Source organism: Chrysemys picta, chromosome 17, assembly GCF_011386835.1.
Source record: "Chrysemys picta bellii isolate R12L10 chromosome 17, ASM1138683v2, whole genome shotgun sequence".
In the NCBI taxonomy this organism is placed as follows: domain Eukaryota; kingdom Metazoa; phylum Chordata; order Testudines; family Emydidae; genus Chrysemys; species Chrysemys picta.
Window position 1 is genome coordinate 19239015 of NC_088807.1, and position 23108 is coordinate 19262122.

Sequence of the window (23108 nt, forward strand, 5' to 3'; positions counted from 1 at the left end):
ACTCCATCCCCCTGAATGCCCCCTCCCGGAGCCAGTCCCCCCCACTCTGCTCCATCCACCATTCCATACGCCCCCCCCCAGACCCCTCCCACGCTGCTCACTCCACCCCCCTGAATGCCCCTCCCGGAGCCAGTCCCCCCCACTCTGCTCCATCCACCATCCCATACGCCCCCCCCCCACAGACCCCTCCCACGCTGCTCACTCCACCCCCCCTGAATGCCCCTCCCGGAGCCAGTCCCCCCCACTCTGCTCCATCCACCATCCCATACGCCCCCCCCCCCACAGAACCCTCCCACGCTGCTCACTCCACCCCCCTGAACGCCCCCCCTGGAGACAGTCCCCCCCACTCTGCTTCCCACACCATCCCGTACGCCCCCCCAGAACCGTCCTACGCTGCTCTCCTCACCCCCTTGAACGTGCCCCCTGATCCCATCCCCCCCCACTGCTCCCCCATCACCGTCCTGAATGCCCCCCCACACAGTCCCCCCCTCGGCGTCCCCTGACACCTCCCCCAACCCCGCCCCACTCAGCCCCCTCCCTGCAGCCCAGGCCCTAGCGCCACCCTAGGGCAGAGGTCCAGCCCTGAGCCTTGGTGGTCACTGGCAGCCGTGGAGGAGGGACAGTTGCACACACAACCCCGACCCAACGTTCACTGCAAAGTTTAATAGGCAAAGCCGGGAAAGCCGTGACACTCGCTGCCCCGTGCCCTGGCCAGCCGGCCGGCTGCTGGGGAGCGTCCTAGCTGCTCCCCGCCCCGATCCCCTGGCCTGGGCCCTCCAGCCGTCCTGTCCCTGAGAGACTCCCCAGGCCCAGCAACGAATCCTCTCCTCCAGCTCTGGCTGCATCCGGCCTGCGAGAAGAGAAACTGTGGTCACGTAGGGCAGAGAACGTACTGCCAGCTACTGCACCCCACAGCAGGGGGCGCTGTGGGGCGCGGGGGATTGCTCTGTGTCTGTACAGCACCTGGCACAACCGGGGCCCTGATCTCAGCGTGTTGATGCGCCACCATAACACGCAGAATAGGGGTGAAGATTTGGATGTGGCTAACATCCAAGTGCACAGAGATGGCGCTCTGCCAGCCCTTACCTGGCCTCTACTGGGATTTCATTCTGTCTGCAGCCTGCTCACTGCCGCCTCTGTGGAGACAAATGCCCAACCCATGATCAGCTGGGACCGTCTCGGCCCCGATGCCACGATCGAAACACGTGATTCTGCACAAGAGTAAATATCCCCCCAACTGCCCCGCTCCACAGAAAGGCAAGTCAAGAGAAGCTATTAAGCAGAACTCCCTTATTAGAGTTGATCGGAATATGGGGCGGAGTTTCCATAGCAAATCACAACCTGCCCAATGGTTTTCCATTTCCGTCTAAATGTTGACATTGGCTAAAAAAAAAAAATCACCCAGGAAACTGGAAAATCACGAAAAAATTGCCAGATAATACAAACAGCTGCAAAACAAATGGGCTAAAAAAACGGTTAGTTGAAAATAATCGACCAAATTTGGGCTATAAAAATTGGCCAACCATCCACCCTCCCCAAGAAATGGCTGAAAATTTAAACAAATTTTGACTAGGGCTGTCAAGCGATTAAAAAAATTAATCGCGATTAATCGCACTGTTAACCAATAATAGAATACCATTTATTGATGTATTTTTGGATGTTTTCTATATTTTCAAATATATTGATTTCAATGACAACACAAAACACAAAGTGTACAGTGCTCACTTTTTATTTTACTTTTATTACAAATATTTGCATAGTAAAAACAAACAAAATAGTATTTTTCAATTCACCTCATACAAGTACTGTAGTGCAATCTCTTTACCATGACAGTTGAACTTACAAATGTAGAATTATGCACAAAAAAATAACTGCCATCAAAAATAAAACAATGTAAAACTTTCGAGCCTACAAGTCCACTCAGTCCTACTTCTTGTTCAGCCAATTGCTCAGACAGACAAGTTTCTTTACATTTGCAGGAGATCATGCTGCCCGCTTCTTGTTTACATTGCACCAGAAAGCGAGAACAGGCGTTCGCGTGGCACTGTTGTAGCCAGTGTCGCAAGATATTTACGTGCCAGATATGCTAAATGTTCGTATGCCCCTTCATGCTTCAACCACCATTCCAGAGGACATGCGGCCATGCTGATGACGGGTTCTGCTCGAGAACGATCCAAAGCAGAGCGGCCCGACGCATGTTCATTTTCACCATCCGAGTCAGATGCCACCAGCAGAAGGTTGATTTTCTTTTTCGGTGGTTCGGATTCTGTAGTTTCCACATCGGAGTGTTGCTCTTTTAAGCCTTCTGAAAGCATGCTCCACCTTGTTCCTCTCAGATTTTGGACGGCACTTCAGAGTCTTAAACCTTGGGTCGAGTGCTGTAGCTAGCTTTAGAAATCTCACATTGGTACCTTCTTTGCGTTTTGTCAAATCTGTAGCGAAAGTGTTCTTAAAATGAACAACATGTGCAGGGTTATCATCCGAGACTGCTATAACATGAAATATATGGCAGAATGCAAGGGACATACGATTCTCCCCCAAGGAGTTCAGTCAACATTTAATTAACGCATTATTTTTTTAACAAGCATCATCAGCACGGAAGCTTGTCCTCTGGAATGGTGGCCGAAGCATGAAGGGGCATATGAACATTTAGCATATCTGGCACGTAAATACCTTGTAATGCCGGCTACAAACGTGCCATGCGAACGCCTGTTCTCACTTTCTGGTGCGATGTAAATAAAAAGCCGGCAGCATTATCTCCCGTAAATGTAAACAAACTTGTTTGTCTGAACGATTGGCTGAACAAGAAGTAGGACTGAGTGGACTTGTAGGCTCTAAAGTTTTACATTGTTTGGTTTTGAGTGCAGTTACGTAACAAAAAAAAAATCTACATTTGTAAGTTGCACGTTCCCGATAAAGAGATTGCATTACGGTACTTTTATAAGGTGAATTGAAAAATACTATTTTTGTTTATCATTTTTACAGTGGAAATATGTGTAATAAAAATAAGAATATAAAATGAGCACTGTGCACTTTGTAGTCTGGGTTGTAATTGAAATAAATATATTTGAAAATGTAGAAAAATATCCAAAAATAGTTAATACATTTCAATTGGTATTCTATTGTTTAACAGTGTGATTAAAACTGTGATTAATTTTTTTAATCATGATTCCTTTTTTTGGAGTTAATCGCGTGAGTTAACTGTGATTAATCAACAGCCCTAATTTTGACCAAAAATTGTCAAGAAACAAACAAAAAAAATGTCCAAAGAAGAAAAAAAATGGCTGAAAATTGGGGAGGGGGGGGGGAATAACCAAAAATTGGAAAACAAACAAAAATTGGCCTAAAAACCCTAAAACAATGGCTGAAAATTGAAACTAATGTTGACCAACAGTTGGCAAGAAACAAAATATTGGCTGAAAACAATATTTTTGCCAGAAACTGCTGAAATGCACAGCAAGGGGAAGGGAATTGGCCTGAAAACACAAAGAAGAAAAAAAACGGCCGTGAGGGGGAAGGTCCCAGAACCCGGGGCCCGAATGGCTCTGCTGCAATTGTCTAGCCCGGCAGATGACCCAGGCCAGACGCAGGAGTTTGAGCTGGTGGAGATGCGCCACCAGGATCCTTCGCGGGCCACTCTCATGAATGGGGGGTCCCAGGCAGGCTGGCAGGACTGGGGCGGGAGGGCCGAGACTGCTTGAGTCTAGCGCTGCAAAACCTGCGTGGATTGGGGCTCATGAGACGTGGGGCCAAATGCTGGGGGTTAATGCAGCGCGGGGAGCGGAGGGGGGCTGGTATACCGGGGTCCCCAGGGCCTAGAGGCTGCAGGAGGACACGTGAGGGTTGGGGTGTGCCTGTAGGGCTGCCCTGCGTGGGTCTGGGGGGGAGGCCTTGCTTTTCCTGTGGAGTTGGGGAGCAGACCCCCCCCTCCACACAGCACTCAGGGCAAGGGGGTCCATCACAGCCCTGGGTAGCCCCCGGCCACTGCCACGCCCTGGTTCAGGTCCCTCACCCAAATGGGGCAGAGCAGAGGCATCACATGGCAGGGCTGTGCCCTGGTGGCTGGCAGGTGGCCACGCCAGGAGAGCGCCCCCAGGTCCCGGCTGGCCAGGGAACGCATTCAACAGGCCTCGTCTCTGTTCAGCATCGCAAGGGAAGCAAATCTCAAAACGCCCCCATGTTTCATGGAATGGAAGGCTGGTCCGGCCGACCCGAGCTGGGTATGGAACCCAGGAGTCCTGCCCCCTCCCTCAACCCTACCCTGCTCTAATCACTAGACCCCGTCCCCTCCCAGAGCCGGGGAGAGAACCCAGGAGTCCTGGCTCCCAGCTCTCCCTGCTTTAACCACTAGACCCCACTCCCCTCCTGGACTGATGAGAGAAGCTCCTGGCAACGGCCCAGACCTGAGCTAAGCTTAGGAAGTCTTGAGTCTCAGGAGCAGTGGGTAGGAGGAATGGGGGCGACCGTTGAGCCCCCAGGAAACACGGCTGCCTGTCCTAGAGAGAGGAGAGAGCATCCAGTCAGGATCTCTAGGGTCTCCTGGGCCCCTGTCCCTCTGCAGCCTCCCCCGCAGGCCCTCAGGGAGTGCAGTGCTCCCCTACACAGCCCAGCGGGGAGGAAACACAGCCCTACAGTGTAGTGGGGGAAACTGAGGCACGAGGCTTAACCCGGGGTCACAGAAAGTCAGTCTCAGACCGAGGATAGAACCCAGGAGTCCTGACTCCCAATGTCCCCACTCCCCAACCACTAGTCCCCACTCCCCTCCCAGAGCCGGGGGCAGAACCCAGGAGTCCTGCGGTAGCGGCCTCTGCCGAACATGCATAGCTGACGTGACGCGCTCCAGCCCCGCCTACCTGCTGGCGGCGTGCCCCTCAGAGGGGTCCCGCTTGTCTTCCTGCCGACCTTTGCTCCGGCTCCTCGTGGTGCTGGGTCTGCTGGATCCCCAGCCCAGCTCCCCCTGTCTGTCCAGCTGCGAGGGCCGGGTGCTGCTGGGCCCCTGGCCCTTGGAGACTGCAGCTCTCGCATGGGGCGCCTGGCTCGAGGGGCTCTGGGAACGGGCCCCTCCTTCCTCCCTGGCCTGGCTTCGGCTCTGCTCCCCGGATCTCCCCAGGGAGGCTCTGCCCGGGGATGTGTCGCCGGCCTTCGTCCCCAGAGGAGCCCCGGAGCACGGGGAGCTGAGCCGACTTTTCCCCGCGCGGGGAGCTCTCTGAGCATCTGTCCTCAGGGTCCTGGCGCTGCTGAGAGACCCTGGCTCGGACCGTCCCACGGCCACCGACACCGTAGCCAGCTGTGAAGGGCCGGCGGCCACGGATGCTCTGGATTTCTCTGATGGGCCAGCGGCCACCGAGACTCTGGATCTCTCTGCAGAACTTGGAGCCACCGACGCTCTGGATTTCTCAGCAGAACCTGGAGCCACAGAGGCTCTGGATTTCTCAGCAGAACCTGGAGCCACAGAGGCTCTGGATTTCTCAGCAGAACCTGGAGCCACCGACGCTCTGGATTTCTCAGCAGAACCTGGAGCCACAGAGGCTCTGGACTTCTTGGATGTCTCTCTAGATACATCATCGCCTTCCATGCCCAGAGCAGCCACGGCGCCGGGGGTCCCAGCCTCCCTGATGGCGCTCGGGGAGCTGATTCGACTTCCACTCTGGCTCCCCGCCTTGCTGCGCTCTCTAGATCCCCTGCCTGGCAGGCTCAGCTGGTCCCTCCCCGAGGGCCGGGCGCTGCTCCGCGGCCCCAGCTCGGACGGACCCACGGCCACCGACACCGTGGCCATCTCCGAAGGGCCGGCAGCCACCGAGACTCTGGATCGCTCTGAAGGCCCAGCTGCTCCAGAATCTCTGGACACGGCGCTAGACCCTGGCTGGCTCGGCGTCCCCGTGGGGCTCCGGGAACGGGACCTGCCCTGCTCCATGGAGGGGCTGGCGAGGCCCAGCTGGGCTTGGCTCCTCTCCATGCTCGGCTCCCTGGATCTCCCGCCTGGCTCCATCTCTCTGCCCAGCCTGGAAGGACCTGCTGCCACCGACGCTGTGGTTACTGCCGAGCGCCCCACGCCCACGGAGGCTCTGGATCGCTCGGGCGAGCTGGGAGCTGTGACGGCTCTAGATCCCCCAGACTGCGCCTTGGGCAGTGGGCCGCTCTCCCGCTGTGGAGCCGCCCCGGAGCCAGCCGGGCCCTGCTCCCCGCTGCTCTCCATAGCTGAGGGTGCCACGGAGCTGGTCTCCTGGCTGCCCTGGGCCGACAGCTCCACCACGCCCGAGATGGTGACCCGCTTGGAGGGCTTAGAAGACAACTGCGTCTTGGCATCTTCCTGGCTTCTTCTCTTTGGGGAGAAGGGCACAGAGAATCAGACAGGGCTCGGGGCTGGGGGGCTCAGGGCAGAGGGTGCCGGGGGAGGGGGGGGGGGGCTCAGGGCACAAGCGGTGCAGGGGCTTATGGGGGATGGGAATGGTGCCAGCCCCCCTCCCCCAGCACATACAGTCCCCTTGCCCTGGGGGCCCTACGCCGGAGGCAGATGTGGGCTCAGGCTCCGTGGCCTGCCTGGCCCTTCCCCTGGGGAGCTGGGTGGCGCCTGGGGATGGGGGCTCAGCCCCGGGGACCAAGGGCCGGCAAACTCGTCACACTGAGGGAGGCCGAATGGGAGGGGGCTGGATCCCACGTGTGATTCGCCTGGCTGAGCCCCCACCCAAGTGAGTCCCTACATTCCCCCACCCATCCTCGCCCCCCGCCCGTTGCCGCCCGGCCCCCCCCACCTGTCTCAGCTTCCCGCCCGTCAGCTTGTCCAGCGAGTTCGACAGGGCGCTGTAGATGGTCACGAAGGTGAGGCTACTCCTGTGCCTGGCTGAGGGGGTGACAGAGCAATGAGACCCGGGGCAGCCACACGGGGTACTGTGGGGCACGGGGTGAGGGAGTTCCGGCCAGGGCCGGCTCCAAGTTTTTTGCCGCCTCAAGCAAAAAAATTTTCCCGTGCTCCCCCCCCCAACTCCGCCCCTTCCCCCGCCCATTCCAACCCCTTCCCCAAATCCCCAGCCCCACCTCCTCCCCTGGGCACACCACATTTCCCCTCCTACCCCTCCGTCCCAGGAAAGCCTGGGAGGGAGGGGGGAGAAGCGGAGCGGCAGCGGGCTCGGGGGAGCAGGCGGCAGTGGAGCGGAGGTGAGCTGGGGCGGGGGAGCAGTTCCTCCGGCCCCCCCAGGGTTACTTCCTGCGGCCCTCCCCGCACCCCCCACCGCCGCAGCTCACCTCTGCTCAGGGCCGGCTCCCGGCTTTTTGCGCCCCAAGCAAAAAAAAAAGGAGCCGGAGTGCCGCCCCTTGGAAAGTGCCACCCCAAGCACATGCTTGGAGCACTGGTGCCTAGAGCTGGCCCTGGTTCCGCCTCCCCAAGGCGCCCCTCCCCAGCGAGAAGTGCGGTGGGGTAGGGGGTGGGAACTTCCCTGGCTGTGGGAAGGAGAATTACCGCCATACCTGAACTCAGGGCCGATTTCAACTTCCCCTTCGACTCCAATCTCTGCTCCCTGCGGAGGAAGATTCACAGTTCAGTTTCCGGTGACCCGGGGGCCCGAATATCCTGGGATAGTCACGTTAGGGCCTCGGATAGGGGTGACGGTACCATCCCCCTCCCACGTCCTGCTCAGCGACAGTGGGGTACGGGCCACTGCCTCCCATTTGTAAAGCTCCAGCCCCTGCCCTTTAGGTGAATAGAGAATCCCCCTCAGTCGGGAGCAGTACGGTGCATAGGATACGGTGTCAGAGAAATCCGACCGCAGCCAGCAGAGGGCAGATAGTTTGCTTGCACTCACGCATACACACGGAGAGGGACTCTTCCTCTCCAGCAGGGGGCGACAGGGACACACACACACACACACACACACGCTGAGACATGGCCCCTCTGGGGCAGGGCACAGGGGCTGCTCCTACGGGGACCCCACACCCAGTGCTAGGATGCGGCCCCTCTGGGGTGGGGCATGGGGGCTGGTCATATGGAGACCCCTCATCCAGCGCTGGGATGCGACCCCTCTGGAATGGGGCACCGGGACTGGTCATACTGGGACCCCTCATCCAGCCCTGACATGCGGCCCCTCTGGGGTGGGGCCCGGAGGCTGGTTATGTGTTTAACCGATTCCCCACTTACCTGGATGGCTTCTTGTGGCCGGTGCTGCTGGCGCTGGACCGGGCTTTGCCTTTGTCGCTTTCTCCAACTGTCGCCCTGGACCTCGTTCCCTGTCTCTTGGCTTGACCCAACCGGGAGCTGCTCCGGCTCCTCTGCCCAGAGGGGCCCACGGCCAGGGCCACCGTGGCCCCCTCCGAAGGCCCCACACCCCCGGAGAGTTGAGATCTCTCCGGAGGTGCAGCAGCAGTCATGGGCGAGCTGGCTGGCTCCGGAAAGCTGGGAGCCCTGGAGCCACTGGGCCGCTCATGGGAGCTGGGGGTCATGGTGGCTCCTGTTGGCCCAGGCACCGTACTAGATCCACGCTGGCTCTGGGAACGGGACCCGGTCTGCTCCGTGGAGGGGCTGGCGTGGCCCACCTGGGCTCGGCTCCTCTCCCCGGATCTCCCCGAGGGCTGGGCGCTGGCCAGCCTGGAAGGACCCGCTGCCACCGAAGCAGTGAACGGTAGGGAGCGCCCCACGCCCACGGAGGTGGTGCCCACCGCCGAGCGCCCCACGCCCACGGAGGCTCTGGATCGCTCGGGGGAGCTGGGAGCCGTGGTGGCTCTGGATGCCGCACTAGATCCACGCTGGCTCTGGGAACGGGACCTGCCCTGCTCCGTGGAGGGGCTGGCGAGGCCCAGCTGGGCTCGGCTCCTCTCCGTGCTGGGCTCCCTGGATCTCCCGCCCGGCTCCATCTCTCCGCCCATCCCTGAGGGCCGGGTGCTAGCCGGCCTGGAGGGACCCGCTGCTGCCGATGCTGTGGCTACCGCCGAGCGCCCCACGCCCACGGAGGCGGTGCCCACCGCTGAGCGCCCCACGCCCACGGAGGCGGTGCCCACCGCCGAGCGCCCCACGCCCACGGAGGCGGTGCCCACCGCCGAGCGCCCCACGCCCACGGAGGCTCTGGATCGCTCGGGGGAGCTGGGAGCCGTGGTGGCTCTGGATGCCGCACTAGATCCACGCTGGCTCTGGGAACGGGACCTGCCCTGCTCCGTGGAGGGGCTGGCGAGGCCCAGCTGGGCTCGGCTCCTCTCCGTGCTGGGCTCCCTGGATCTCCCGCTCGGCTCCATCTCTCCGCCCATCCCTGAGGGCCGGGTGCTAGCCGGCCTGGAGGGACCCGCTGCTGCCGATGCTGTGGCCACCGCTGAGCGCCCCACACCCATGGAGGCGGTGCCCACCGCCGAGCGCCCCACGCCCACGGAGGCGGTGCCCACCGCTGAGCGCCCCACGCCCACGGAGGCTCTAGATCGCTCGGGGGAGCTGGGAGCCGTGGTGGCTCTAGACCTGGCACTAGATCCAGGCTGGCTCGGGGTTCCTGCCGGGCTCTGGGAACCAGAGGGGATGGCCAGGCTCAGCTGGCCACGGTTCCTTTCTGCGCTCGGCTCCCCGGACACTGGGACCTGCTGTGGAGGGATCCTGGGGTAACGGCAACTCTAACCACCAGACCCTCCTCCCCTCCCAGAGTCAGGGAGAGAACCCAGGCGTCCTGGATTCCAGCCCCGCCCCGCTCTAACCACCAGACCCTCCTCCCCTCCCAGAGTCAGGGAGAGAACCCAGGCGTCCTGGATTCCAGCCCCGCCCCGCTCTAAGCACCAGACCCTCCTCCCCTCCCAGAGTCAGGGAGAGAACCCAGGCGTCCTGGATTCCAGCCCCGCCCCGCTCTAAGCACCAGACCCTCCTCCCCTCCCAGAGTCAGGGAGAGAACCCAGGCGTCCTGGCTCCCAGCCCCTGCCCCGCTCTAAACACTAGACTGCACTGACACCTGTCCCGCAGACAGCAGATGCATCACTCCTTGCTCAGCAGCGCCCCCTAGGCCCCGTGAAAAGCAGGGCAGACAGGGAACCCCTCTGGGCTAGTGTTGGGGGAAACACCCTTTCCCAGCACCCCCCATTCCCGGAGACAGGGGTCCTCTGCCCAAGGCACAGCCCCCCTCAGCCCCCTAGGTTGCCACCGCCGCCCATCAGCCCTCACCTGCGTCCAGGGGCTGGCGACCTCCGCCCGGGAGCGGGAAAGACCATCAAGGAGTTGCATGGTGCTGGGGGAACGTCTCACTGGGGCTGCTGGGAAACAGGAGGGAAGTGAGGGGCTGGGAGTGGGGAGGGATCCCGGCTGCCCCAGCCCCATCTCTGCCAGCAGGGGGCGCTGTGAGGAGTGGGGCGAGAGCGCTGGCTGGGGGGGCTCCTGGCTGCTCCAGCTGCACCTCTGCCAGCAGGGGGCGCTGTGGGGGTGCCCTGATTCCGGTACCAGCCCGTGCAGTACCTACCTATGCTGGGTGATGTGGGGCGTCCGGACCCCTGTCCCCCTACGCTCTGCCTGCAGAGAGAGAGCCCGGATCAGAACCGCCCGGCCTGTGGGGGAAGAGGGATGGCAGGGGCAGGCCCCAGAGCCAGCTGGGATCCTCCGCAGATCTCAGAGCCCACGTACACGGTCCCCCCAAACCCGCCCTGATCTTCCCCCTGCGTGCCAGCCCCTGCCCATCCATGCTTCCCTGCACCGCGGGCTCAAGAGAGACATAGGGGAGCTATCGGCTGGAAAGACCTCCCTGCTCTAACCACCGGGCCCTGTTCCCCTCCCAGAGCTGGGGAGAGAACCCAGGAGTCCTGGCTCCCAGCCCCCCCCCTGCTCTAACCACTAGCCCCCACTCCCCTCCCAGAGCTGGGGAGAGAACCCAGGAGTCCTGGCTCCCACCCACCTGATCTAACCACTAGACCCCAGTCCCCTCCCAGAGCTGGGGAGAGAACCCAGGAGTCCTGGCTCCCAGCCCCTCCACCCCTCAGTCTCCGGCTGACCCAGCGGTACCTACGTGGAGGGTTGCTGCCCCCTGGTGGGGATGGCCGGGCTCTGCCTCCCGCTCGGCTGCCCCTGGCTGGGGGTCCGGCTCCCGCTGCTCGGGGGCTCCCCAAGTCGGGGTTTCAGGGCCCTGGGCTCCTCCTCCTCCTGGATGGGCCACAGCCGCCGACTGGGGGGCGGCTGGAGAGATGGGGGAGCAGGGATGGAGAGATGGGGTTGGCCCAGCAGAACAGGATGTGCCCCCCACCCTGTGCCCCATATGTTGCCCTGCACTCCCCACACAGCGCTCCCTCCTGTCCACTCCGCAGCCACTGACCCCTTGCTCCCCACCCCCCACGTTGCCCAGCCGGGCCCCCTGGTGCCAACATCCTCCCTGCCCCCTGCCCCCCCAGCCCATACACCCCACGCCCGCCATGGGCCTGACGACTCCACGTTGCCCCCAGCTGACCTTGGCGCTGCGCCCGCGCAGGTCGGCGGTGTGCCAGGAGGGGATGCTGGCCCAGCTGTCCGAGGGGGCCCTCAGCAGGTAGATGAGGCGTAGCCAGCGGGCGAAGAGCGGGCGCTCCTCCCCCCGGGGGGCGCAGAGCTGCAGGTAGTAGACACGCCCCGTGGCCAGGCGCAACTTCAGCCGCTGCTCCCCCAGGTCATGCAGGTAGAGGCTCACCAGCTCCAGTGGGATCAGCCTGCCAGGGGCGGGGGGTCAGCCGGACGCCTGGGTTCCAGCCCTATTCAGGGAGGGGGGCCTAGTGGTTGGGGGGGCTGGGAGCCAGGATTCCTGGGTTGTTTCCCTGGCTCTGGGAGGGGAATGGGGTCTAGTGGTTAGAGCAGGGAGGCCTGGGATCTGTTCACACAGCACTGAGATGCAGCCACCTCTGGGGTGGGGCGCCGGGGCTGTTCATGCAGTTGCCATTAGCAGAACACAGAGTTTTTCCTGCCCTTGACTCAGAGACCAGGCCCGGCTCCCAGCTTACATTGGCCTGGCTGCAGCACGGCGCCCCCTAGTGCCACCTGGGGCATTGAGCCCTGACTGCTGCGAAGGGCGCCCCCTGCTGGCACTCACCGGGTCAGCTCCAGCCCCGGCCGGACGTGAGCCCCCCTGGGGCCCAACGGCTCCCCCTGGGGCCTCTCCGTGGGGCGGGCGATGATCATGACGTCGGGCAGGAGCAGGGCGGGGCTGGTGGCGGCGATGCCCAGGGTCACCAGGCTGGCGCGGTTGTGCAGATCCACCAGCTCGCCCCGCTTGGTCACCTGCAAGGCAGGGGGCAGGGGAGGCTTAGTGGGGGGTCCCAGGCACCAGCCCCCGCTGGATCACACACCCCTCTCCCCAGGCAGCAGGACTAGAACCCGCGGCTTCCGGCCCCACCAGGGAGAGGCCTTGGCCCTGGGCCTGCCGGAGCCCAGCCAAGGTGCAGGGAGGGGGCAAGGAGCAGCCTAGAGAGGGTGCCCTGGAGCTGCCCTGATCCCCCCCACCAGCAGGGGGCAGCACTCACCTGCAGGAAGTTGCTCTCAAAGAGGGGGGCGGGGCACAAGGGGTTGTACTCCCCCTGCCCCAGCAGTTTCTGCAGCTCCCCGATGACCGGGATCCAGCCGGCGAAGGCGAAGTCGCTGATGCATTCGGGGAAGGGGTGCGGACTCCTCCGCACGATGCCTAGGGGGGAAGTCAGCGAGAGGAGAACCCAGGAGTCCTGGCTCCCAGCCCCCCTGCTCTGGCCATTAGACCCCACTCTCGTCACAGAGCAGGGGAGAGAACCCAGGAGTCCTGGCTCCCAGCCCCCCTGCTCTAACCACTAGACCCCACTCCCGTCCCAGAGCCGGGGAGAGAACCCAGGAGTCCTGGCTCCCAGCTCCCCCTGCTCTAACCACTAGACCCCACTCCCATCCCAGAGCCGGGGAGAGAACCCAGGAGTCCTGCCCCCCTTACACGCCAGGCCCCATCCTCAGCCCACCTGGTGGATGCATCAGCATGGCCGGCTAGCTGTGTCAGGCTTGGCTTGTTGGGGTTGGGGGTCTCAGGAGGCCGAGATCGTGGGGCACGTCACGGCAGCAGCAGGGGTCCATGACTGCCAGTGCCCAGGGGCCCATGGCCCCAGCACAGGGTGCTCCCAGCATCAGTGCCCCCTGTTGGCAAGGCAGCATCACTGCCCCATGCTGCTCTGGGCCGGCCCGGAACCTCTGACCTGGGGCCTGGCATTGTGATATCAGCAGGCCCCTCCCCGCCCCAGGGCTTCCTCCGGTCCCCATCACCATGGCCTCTGGGTGCCTGACAAGCTGCAGGCTGTTTACCCACCATCACCTGCAAGGCAGGGCAGGGCATTGTAGGGATGGGGAAACTGAGGCCCAGAGAGGCTACGTGACCAGCCTGGATGGGCAGGGAATTCAATCTGGTGGAGTGTCCCACAGCCCAAGTTAGTGTCCAGAAAAACAGGGCTAGCCCTCCTTCTGGGCTGGGAGCCAGGACTCCTGAGTTCTCTCCCCAGCTCTGGGAGGGAGGTGGGGGTCTAGTGGTTAGAGCGGAGGGGGGGCTGGGAGCCAGGACTCCTGAGTTCTCTCCCCAGCTCTGGGAGGGAGGTGGGGGTCTAGTGGTTAGAGCGGAGGGGGGGCTGGGAGCCAGGACTCCTGGGTTCTCTCCCTGCTCTGGGAGGGGAGTGGGGTCTAGTGGTTAGAGCAGGGGGGCTGGGAGCCAGGACTCCTGGGTTCTCTCCCCAGCTCTGGGAAGGGAGTGGGATCTGGGGTGGGGGGGCAGCCAGGGACTCAGGGTTGTCTCTGGGGAGGTTTCACCCATGCTGGGTTGATAACATTCAGCGGCCGGTACCCGTTCTGAATGGGTTAAAGCAACCTCCACCCCGCCTTCCCCACCGTCTGGGCTCTCATTGGTCGGACAGGTAAAGGTGAGCAGGAAGAGGGGGGGGGCGTGCGGCACAGCTGATTGGATAGCACACACCTGGGGGCGGGGCTTAGGGGTAGGCAGCGTCTCCTTTGATCTCAGCAGGTAGAGCGAATCTGAGTGACCTCGAGCCAGGCCCCGCCCACCATTGTGTGTGGGGGTTGGGAGCCAGGACGCCTGGGTTCTCTGCCCAGCTCTGGGAGGGGAATGGGGGTTAGTGGTTAGAAGGAGGGAGCCAGGACTCCTGGGTTCTCTCCCTGGCTCTGGGAGGGGAGCGGCATCTAGTGGTTAGAAGTGGGGGGAGGGCTGGGAGCCAGGACGCCTGGGTTCTCTCCCCAGCTAGACGTGACCATCCCAGCCGCGCCTGTCGGCCTGTGGTGGGCAGGGAAGGGTTAACCCGGGCAGGGAGCGATACCTGCTGGGTCCCGCCCTGCCCCCCCCCACCAGCCGGGCCGGTTCTCAGCGCACCTGGCTGCCACCTCCCTGCCCAGCGCCAGCCCGGATCCCTGCTGGGTCTCTGCCGCCCCCCCCCCCCGCACCCCTCGGGACCTGCCCCCCGCCGCTGCCCCCCGCCATGGCCTCGGGGGGGCTGGGCCGGTGCCGCCTGGCGCTGGGCCTGGCGCTGCTGCTGGACGGGGCGGGCATGGGGGCGCTGCTGACGGGCATCTTCGCCCGGCTGCGGGTGCGGGGCCAGGACTTCGGGGACCTGCTGATCTACTCGGGGGCGGTGCTGGTCTTCCTGAGCCTGCTGGGCTGGGTGCTCTGGTACACGGGCAACCTGGAGCTGGCGCCCGACGAGCTGGGGCGGGACTACGCTGCCAAGGGGGGCACCCTGGCCCGCCTCGCCCGCAAGATCTCCCGCCGCTGGTCGCGGCGCCAGCCCGGCCCGCTGGCCCTGGGCCCCGTCCGGGGGAGCCAGGGGCCCCCGCCCCGGGAGACGGTCTAGAGGTAACCCTGCCCCCTGTGCCCCCCAAACCCTGTCCCTGCTGCCCTGCCCCCTGTGCCCCCCAAACCCTGTCCCTGCTGCCCTGCCCCCTGTGCCCCCCAAACCCTGTCCCTGCTGCCCTGCCCCCTGTACCCCCCAAACCCTGTCCCTGCTGCCCTTCCCCCTGTGCCCCCAAACCCTGTCCCTGCTGCCCTGCCCCCTGTGCCCCCCAAACCCTGTCCCTGCTGCCCTGCCCCCTGTGGCCCCCAAGCCCTGCCCCGTGTGCCCCCCAAACGCTGCCCCCAAACCCTACCCCCAAACTCTGTCCCTGCTGCCCTGCCCCATGTGCCCCCAAACCCTGCCCCCCAGCCCTGCCTTGTGTGTCCCCCAAATCCTGCCCCCAAACCTTGTCCCTGCTGCCCTCTCCCCGTGCCCCCCAAACAATGCCCCCAAACCCCACCCCTCGGGTCCCTCCAAACCCTGCCCCCAAACCCTGTCCACCCCTGACCCTGCCCACATTGTCCTTCTCCCCAAACCCTGCCCCCTGGGAAAGGGCTGAGAGGGAACCCCAACCTCCCCTCCCCCCCCCCACCAGCACAACCCCCCCCCAGTGCCACGTTCCCCCCATGCCTCCCCCCGCCCAATCATCTTCATCAAATTTTATGACTGTGGCTGGGAACTGGGCCCTGGTGCGGTGAGGGGGGGAGGCTGGTGTTGTGAGGGGGGGAAGGGGGACCCCAGTGCGGGAAGGGGGAGCAGGGAGCCAGGTCACTGGGATTAGGGTGCTGTTCTGGGGGTGCAGGGGAGGACAGCTTAACCAAGGGGTGTGAAACATCTGGATGGGCCATTCTGATGGGTGGGGGGCATTGGCAGGGCCCCCCGATACAATTATCCCCCCCAACTCAGAGCCCCCCCTGTAGCTTATGACTGACTGTCCGTCTCTTCCAGATGCTTTTTGGGACAGAGCCCTGGAGGGGGCGAGTCGAATGGGGGATCCGTCTGGGACCAGCACCCCCCACCCCCTCGCTGATTCAGGGAGCACCCACGGGACTGTGAGACAGATGAACCGAACTGGCCCCAGGCCAGAGGGACAGAGATGTGGCCCCTCTGGGGTAGAGCACGGGGGCTGGGTATCCGGGGACCCCTTGCCCGGCGCTGGGACGGCAGAGCTTGGAGGCTGGGTGCTGTCTCCCCTGACCCAGCGAAGAGGCGTCTGTCGCACGGAAGTGTCATTTGTTTTTAAAACACTTTTGTGTCTCAGGCCCACTGCTCTGTGCTTCCTTGTCCTGCGTTGCATGCTGCGGAGTGGGGTCTAGTGGTTAGAGCGGAGGGGGGGGGGCTGGGAGCCAGGACTCCTGGGTTCTCTCCCTGGCTATGGGAGGGGAGTGAGGTCTAGTGGTTAGAGGGGAAAGGCCCCGTGTCCCATTCCTTGCCCCCGTTCTGGGGTGGAGCGCGGGGGCTGTGTATACAGGGATCCGGATGGGGGAAGGGAATGTGGGAACAGCATGTGCCCCACTCCCCAGCTGATCAGGAAAGAAGTAAGGGGGGGAAAATTAACCCTTTATTGTATGAGGGGTGCAGCAGCCCAGGTGGGGGGGGGCTCCCCCCCAGCCTGTCCCTACTCTCCCCCCTCTTTTGGCTCTTCCTCCTGGTCACTCTCCTCCAGCAGCTTCGTCAGATAATCAGCCGCCTCTGCATCCGACGTTGACTTCGGCTTCCCAGTCTCCTTCCCTGCTGCCCGGGTGCCCTTCAGCCTGCTGCGGGGAGAACAGAGATAATGGGGGTGCTGGGAGCCAGGACTCCAGGGTTCTCTCCCCGGCTCTGGGAGGGGAGTGGGGCCTAGTGGTTAGAGCGGGGAGGGGCGGGTGCTGGGAGCCAGGACTCCAGGGTTCTCTCCCCGGCTCTGGGAAGGGAGTGGATTGGGGTATCTAGTGACCCAAATGGGAAAGGCCCCGGGCCCCATATCCCACTCCCCTGAGCCAGCCAGTCCCTGCCCTGGAGCAGGATGGGAGCCAACACCCCCTGGAGGAAAAAGGCCCCATGCCCCATTTCCCGCCCCCCTGAGGGAGCCAGTCCCTGCCCTGGGGCTGGATGGAGCTGGCGCCCCCTAGAGGGGAAAGGCCCCGGGTCCCTTGCTGGGCTCAGCCATTGAGCTCTCAGCCAGGACTGGACTGTGTAGACAGGACACGGAGCCCAGGGCAGTTCTGCTCCAGCCGGTACCTACCAGGCGACACAGACGCAGAGGAACAGTCCGGCGGCCCCCACGCAGAGCCCCCCTAGGATCCCGGCGTTCCGGCGCTGGCGCGGCGCTGCCAAGGAAAGGGAGGATTGGGGCAGCTCGGCATCTGCCAGCTGCTCTGGGGTGGGAGGTGGCGCTGCGGCTGGGTCTGGGGGGGCGCGGGGGCTGGGTATATAGAGCCTCACGCAGGGCGGAAGTTGGCTCTGGGGTTGACTGCGGGGGTGCAGCTGGCTCTGGGGTGGGGTGCGGGGGCTGGGTGTACAGAGCCCCATGGGGGGGATGCAGCTGGCTTTGGAGTGAGGTGTGGGTGTGGGTGGCCAGAGCTCCACACGGGGGATGCGGCTGGCTCTGGGGTGGGGTGCGGGGGCCGGGTGTACAGAGCTCCACACGGGGGATGCGGCTGGCTCTGGGGTGGAGTGCAGGGGCTGGGTGTACAGAGCTCCACATGGGGGAGGCGGCGGGCTCTGGGGGCGCAGGGGATGCGGCTGGCTCTGGGGTGGAGTGCGGGAGCTGGGTGTACAGAGCTCCACACGGGGGATGCGGCTGGCTCTGGGGGCGCAGGGGATGCGGCTGGCTCTGGGGTGGGGTGCAGGGGCTGGGTGTACAGAGCTCCACACGGGGGATGCGGCTGGCTCTGGGGTGGAGTGCGGGGGCTGGGTGTACAGAGCTCCACACAGGGGAGGCGGCTGGCTCTGGGGTGGAGTGCGGGGGCTGGGTGTACAGAGCTCCACACGGGGGAGGCGGCTGGCTCTGGGGTGGGGTGCGGGGGCCGGGTGTACAGAGCTCCACACAGGGGAGGTGGCTGGCTCTGGGGTGGGGTGCGGGGGCTGGGTGTACAGAACTCCACACAGGGGAGGTGGCTGGCTCTGGGGTGGGGTGCGGGGGCCGGGTGTACAGAGCTCCACACAGGGGAGGTGGCTGGCTCTGGGGTGGGGTGCAGGGGCTGGGTGTACAGAGCTCCACACGGGGGAGGCGGCTGGCTCTGGGGTGGGGTGCAGGGGCTGGGTGTACAGAGCTCCACATGGGGGAGGCGGCGGGCTCTGGGGGCGCAGGGGATGCGGCTGGCTCTGGGGTGGAGTGCGGGGGCTGGGTGTACAGAGCTCCACACGGGGGATGCGGCTGGCTCTGGGGGCGCAGGGGATGCGGCTGGCTCTGGGGTGGGGTGCAGGGGCTGGGTGTACAGAGCTCCACACGGGGGATGCGGCTGGCTCTGGGGTGGAGTGCGGGGGCTGGGTGTACAGAGCTCCACACAGGGGAGGCGGCTGGCTCTGGGGTGGAGTGCGGGGGCTGGGTGTACAGAGCTCCACACGGGGGAGGCGGCTGGCTCTGGGGTGGGGTGCGGGGGCCGGGTGTACAGAGCTCCACACAGGGGAGGTGGCTGGCTCTGGGGTGGGGTGCGGGGGCTGGGTGTACAGAGCTCCACACGGGGGAGGCGGCTGGCTCTGGGGTGGGGTGCAGGGGCTGGGTGTACAGAGCTCCACACGGGGGAGGCGGCTGGCTCTGGGGTGGGGTGCAGGGGCCGGGTGTACAGAGCTCCACACGGGGGAGGCGGCTGGCTCTGGGGTGGAGTGCGGGGGCTGGGTGTACAGAGCTCCACACGCGGGAGGCGGCTGGCTCTGGGGTGGAGTGCGGGGGCTGGGTGTACAGAACTCCACACGGGGGAGGCGGCTGGCTCGCGGGGGGTGGGGGGAAGCGCTGGCTCTGGGGCCGCTCACCATCGATGGCGCGGTGGAAGCAGGTGCCGTTGGCGTGGCAGCATTTCCTCTGCAGACACTGGCTGGGATAGAAGTTCTCGGCGTTGCCGCCGCAGGGTGTCCGCAGGGAGGGGTGCTGAGTGCAGGCTGAGGGGGGACCCCTGTTAGTACCAGCTGCCCCCACCCCGTCCTGCTTCCCCCATCCTCCCAGGCCCTGTGTCCCTCTTCACCGCCGCCCCCACCCGTTTGGGGTCCTGTTCATCCTTTGTGTTGCCACCAGGGGGCTCCCTTGGTCTGCTCGGATCCCCAGAGCAGGGGATGGGGAATGGGCGGGGGGGGGCTGAGGAGTAGGGGAGGGAAGCAGATGGGAGTTGGGGGGAAGGTGCGGGTGGGGGTTGGGGGCAGCATGGGGGAGGGGAGGAGGCGGGGCAGTGGGGAGGGGCAGAACAGTGGGGGCGGGGTAGTTACTCACTCAGGGGTCTGAAGAAGCTGCCTATCCCTGTGGCACCTGTCAGGGGGGAGGGGCAGATTTGAGACTGGCCCTGATCCTTCCCGGACGCCTGGGTCCCCCCATCCCCTCTCGCTTGACCCTTCCCCACTCCCCCCTTTGGGGCTGGGGGCAGCCCTGCACAGGCTCCCCGGCTGCCTCCCCCACAAATCCTGCCCCCAAGGCTGGGAGCTGCAGGGTCCCCCAGGGACCAGTGCCTAATGCTGCCATCTCGGATGCCTGGGTCCCATCCTAGGGGCCAGCCCCCCACTCACCAGCCCCCCCAACGCTCAGCGCCAGCAGGAGGCAGAGCAGAGGCAGGGGCGGGCGGGGGCCAGAGCCCGTCTTCATCCCGAGCCCTTCACGGGTGGGGCAGGGGCAGGGGCAGCTCCCTCCCTGTGCCAGGAGCGCCCCCTGCAGGAAGCACACGGCGAAGACCCTCAGCAGCGGGCGGGCAGGCTGCGCACACCAGGGGGCGCCAGATGGCGGGGCAGGGCCAGGGGCTCCGCCGTTCTGGAACCCGCCTCACAGAACCCAGGCGTTCTAGAGCCCCCGCGAGAGCGGCGTGGGAGTGGGGGGCTGGGCGAGCAGGGGCTGCGGGTCAGGAGTGAGGGGCACCAGCAGGGCTGGGGGGGGAGCAGCTCACAGACTGGGGGCTGGATGGGAGCTGGCGTCCCCTAGAGGGGACAGGCCCCATGTCTCATTCCCTGCCCCCCTGAGCCAGCCAGTCCCCCCTCCCCTGCCAGGTGAGATGCTGGGGGCAGGGTCCAGCCTTCGCCCCTTTCTCAGCCTCTGCGACATTTGGGGCCATTAACTGCCCCTCCCCCCTGTGCTGCACATTTCCCACAGCCCCTCCCTCCCCCACGCCCCACGCCCCGCAAACCCGGAGCCGCCGGGTCGGTGATGAACTCACAGGATTTCTGGGAACCTGCAACTGCTGAACAGGTTCCCGGACACAGCCCCACCGGCGCCCCTCACTGCGGACCCGCAGCCCCACCGGCGCCCCTCACTGTCAGCCCCCCGCCCCGCCGGTGCCCCTCGCTCCCGACCCGCCGGCGCCCCTCACTCCCGACCCCCAGCCCTGACGGCGCCCCTCACTCCCGCCCTGCCGGCGCCCCTCACTCCCGGCCCCCAGCCCCGCCAGTGCCCCTCACTCCCGACCTGCCGCGCTCAGCCCCGCCGGCGCCCCTCACTCCCGACCCCCAGCCCCGCCGGCGCCCCTCACTCCCGACCCCCAGCCCCGCCGGTGCCCCTCACTCCCGACCCCCAGCCCTGATGGCGCCCCTCACTCCCGCCCTGCCGGCGCCCCTCACTCCCGGCCCCCAGCCCCGCCAGTGCCCCTCACTCCCGACCTGCCGCGCTCAGCCCTGCCGGTGCCCCTCACTCCCGACCCCCAGCCCTGCTGGCACCCCTCACTCCCGACCCCCAGCCCCGCCAGTGCCCCTCACTCCCGACCCGCTGCGCCCAGCCCTGCCGGTGCCCCTCACTCCCACCCTGCCGGCGCCCCTCACTCCTGGCCCCCAGCCCCCGCTAGCCCGGCCCTTGGCTCCTCCCACCGCTCATAGACCGGGATATTTTGCCCTCCTGTTTCTTTGTCTCTGTTTCATCCCAAAGCCCCAGTAAGGCTGGAATCGTTTCAGTTATTAGTGTTGTCCGGAAACTAGGTGTTTACCTGTGCCCCTACACTAACAAACCGGCCTGTGCAGCTCCCAGCGCCCCCGAGAGACCCTACAATAACAAACCGGCCTGCGCAGCTCCCAGCGCCCCTGAGAGACCCTACAATAACAAACCGGCCTGCGCAGCCCCCGGCTCCCCGGAGACACCCTACAATAACAAACTGGCCTGCGCAGCCCCCGGAGAGACTCTACAATAACAAACCGGCCTGCGCGGCTCCAGGCATCCAGGAGAGACCCTACAATAACAAACCAGCCTGCGCAGCCCCCGGAGAGACCCTACAATAACAAACCGGCCTGCGCAGCTCCTGGCAACCCGGAGAGATCCTACAATAACAAACCGGCCTGCGCAGCTCCTGGCGTCCCGGAGAGACCCTATAATAACAAACCAAATGCGTATCCCCACTGTCTGTCCGTCCGTCCCTTCCCATCACAGACGCTGCCGCCTCGGCAACTCCCCCCCGCCCCCCCATGAGCCAACCCTGAACCAGCCACCAATTGTTTTGCACAGGCTGCAGCTCCAGGTTGCAGCCACCAGAGGGCGCCGCTTGCTCCTTTTTTTCCAGCCGCTGCGCGGCCGAAGCAGCGCTGTTGTGTGAGATAACACAACACAACACAACACCCACATTCTGCGCCCCCAGGGGGCGAGAGCCGTCTCCTTTGCAACCCGCGATCCAGTCCGACTCACTTCTAGAGAGTGTGTGTGTGTGTGGGGGGCAGACCTTACACCAAGCCCTGTTGTGCTGAGTTGTGTTGTGTGCAGTTTGTGAAGGGTATTTTGGGAGGGGAGGGTCAGTGAGCAGGGAAAAGCCTGCACAACACCAAGTTGTGTTGTGTTATCTGGATCCCTTCTAAAGCATTGTGGGTGGAAAACCCCGACCCCAAACTGAGTTGTGTTGTGTTTGTGTTTGACCTGAAGTTGTCCCATGCAGTGCTGTGTGGCTGGTGAGTGGCCTCTTAGCCAGGGGTACGGTGGATTGTGTCGGGTCCCATGTTGTGTTGTTGTTGTGCTAAGACGTATTGTGTTATATTGATTTGTGTTGTATCTGACATTGGATTGTGTTGTTTCCCAGTGGGCAGTGCTGTGTTGAGTTGCATTATGGTGTATTGTTTCCCACTGGGAAGCTCTGTGCTGTGTTGCACTGTTGTGTTGTGTTGCATGCAGTGCTGTGTTGTGTTGTAATGTGCTGTGTTGCGTTGCATTGTGCAGCATTGTGTTGTGTTGCATTGCATGCAGCGCTGTGTTGCATTATGCTGCATTGCATGCAGCACTGTGTTGTGTTGCATTGTGCAGCACTGTGTTGTGTTGCATTATGTTGCATTGCATGCAGCACTCTGTTGTGTTGCATTGTGCAGCACTGTGTTGTGTTGCATTGTGTGTCTGTAGCTCTGCCCAGCGCCCTCCACCCAGCTCCTCTCTGAACCTCAGAATGGCTGTGATTGGGCCCAGCTGTGAAAGGGGGGGGGCCCACTGGCCAGGCCTCTGGGGGGTGCTGTGGGGGATCTCCAACCCCAGGGGAAGCTGAGCCCAAGAAAGGGGGAACATAGCCCGTGGGGGGGGGGTGACTCAGCCCCCCCAGTCAGGAGCACGTCCCCCCACTCCCTCCACGGCCCAACAGCCCCCCCAGGGAAATCAGGGGCCACTTGGGGTCTCTGGGCTCAGATGGACCCCAGGAGTCCATGGGGGGGCGTTGGAGAAGGGTGGGAATCGGGGGAACTCCAGTGAGGGGGCACCCCTGGATCTAATTCAGTGTCTGGGATTCCCCCAGTGCATTTGGGGGGCGGGGGGCTGAGGATCCAAATGCCCCAGATGATCCCCCCCTTACTCCCCAGCTGTCCCGCGCAGGGGCTCTGTCTCAGGCCCTGAGCTCATCGGCCGTCCCTCCCTCCCTGCGGTGGGGCAGCGGGGAGCCACACGGCGCGGGGGGGGCAGCCCAGGGCTTTGGGGTGGCCTCGGCGTCATGTCTCAGGCTGGCCACAAACCCGCCAGGGCCGGGCAGCCAGGGCCACCAAGAGGGGAGAGGAAGCCATGAGGCCCTGGCAGGGTCAGCGGGGGCGGGGGCTCCTGGCTAGCACAGCCCCACCTCTCCCAGCAGGGGGTGCTGTGGGGGGGGGGTGTTGTCAGCCGAGTTTCCATGGTGGGAAGATCCTGCGGGTCGGGAACGGGGCAGGAATCGAGGAGCTCGGGGTGGGGGTTGGAGGCAGGGCGGTGAATCGGGAGGTTCGGGGGGGTTAGGGGCAGGGCGGGGAATTGGGGGGTTCGGGAG

General features: G+C 64.3%; 2 protein-coding genes and 1 non-coding gene across 6 annotated transcripts; 1 reads left to right on the forward strand and 2 right to left on the reverse strand.

Moving 5' to 3' along the window:
• Positions 1-1085: 1085 nt before the first annotated feature.
• Positions 1086-12904, reverse strand: GARIN5B (golgi associated RAB2 interactor family member 5B). The gene is made up of 9 exons (XM_065571882.1): positions 12886-12904; positions 12430-12587; positions 12000-12187; positions 11388-11622; positions 8132-9549; positions 7465-7514; positions 6753-6841; positions 4854-6322; positions 1086-1136 (listed from the first exon to the last, which is right to left on the reverse strand). The coding sequence occupies exons 1-9, from the start codon at positions 12902-12904 to the stop codon at positions 1094-1096; spliced, it is 3669 nt and encodes a 1222-aa protein (XP_065427954.1). The 3' UTR covers positions 1086-1093.
• A 1034-nt stretch (positions 12905-13938) lies between these two features.
• On the forward strand, positions 13939-16010 carry LOC135976300 (transmembrane protein 238-like). Its single transcript, XM_065571337.1, has 2 exons — positions 13939-14771; positions 15697-16010. The coding sequence occupies exon 1, from the start codon at positions 14398-14400 to the stop codon at positions 14767-14769; it is 372 nt and encodes a 123-aa protein (XP_065427409.1). The 5' UTR covers positions 13939-14397; the 3' UTR covers positions 14770-14771; positions 15697-16010.
• Positions 16011-16277: 267 nt separating this feature from the next.
• Positions 16278-21302, reverse strand: LOC122174283 (uncharacterized). 4 transcript variants are annotated; one of them, XR_010593460.1, is made up of 5 exons: positions 21183-21280; positions 19154-19189; positions 18703-18828; positions 16973-17057; positions 16278-16505 (listed from the first exon to the last, which is right to left on the reverse strand). It is a non-coding gene; the product is annotated as an uncharacterized LOC122174283 (transcript). The 4 variants fall into 4 exon arrangements; XR_010593461.1 differs by having other exon boundaries at positions 21135-21248; XR_010593459.1 differs by having other exon boundaries at positions 16279-16505; positions 21231-21302.
• Between the last annotated feature and the right edge of the window lie 1806 nt (positions 21303-23108).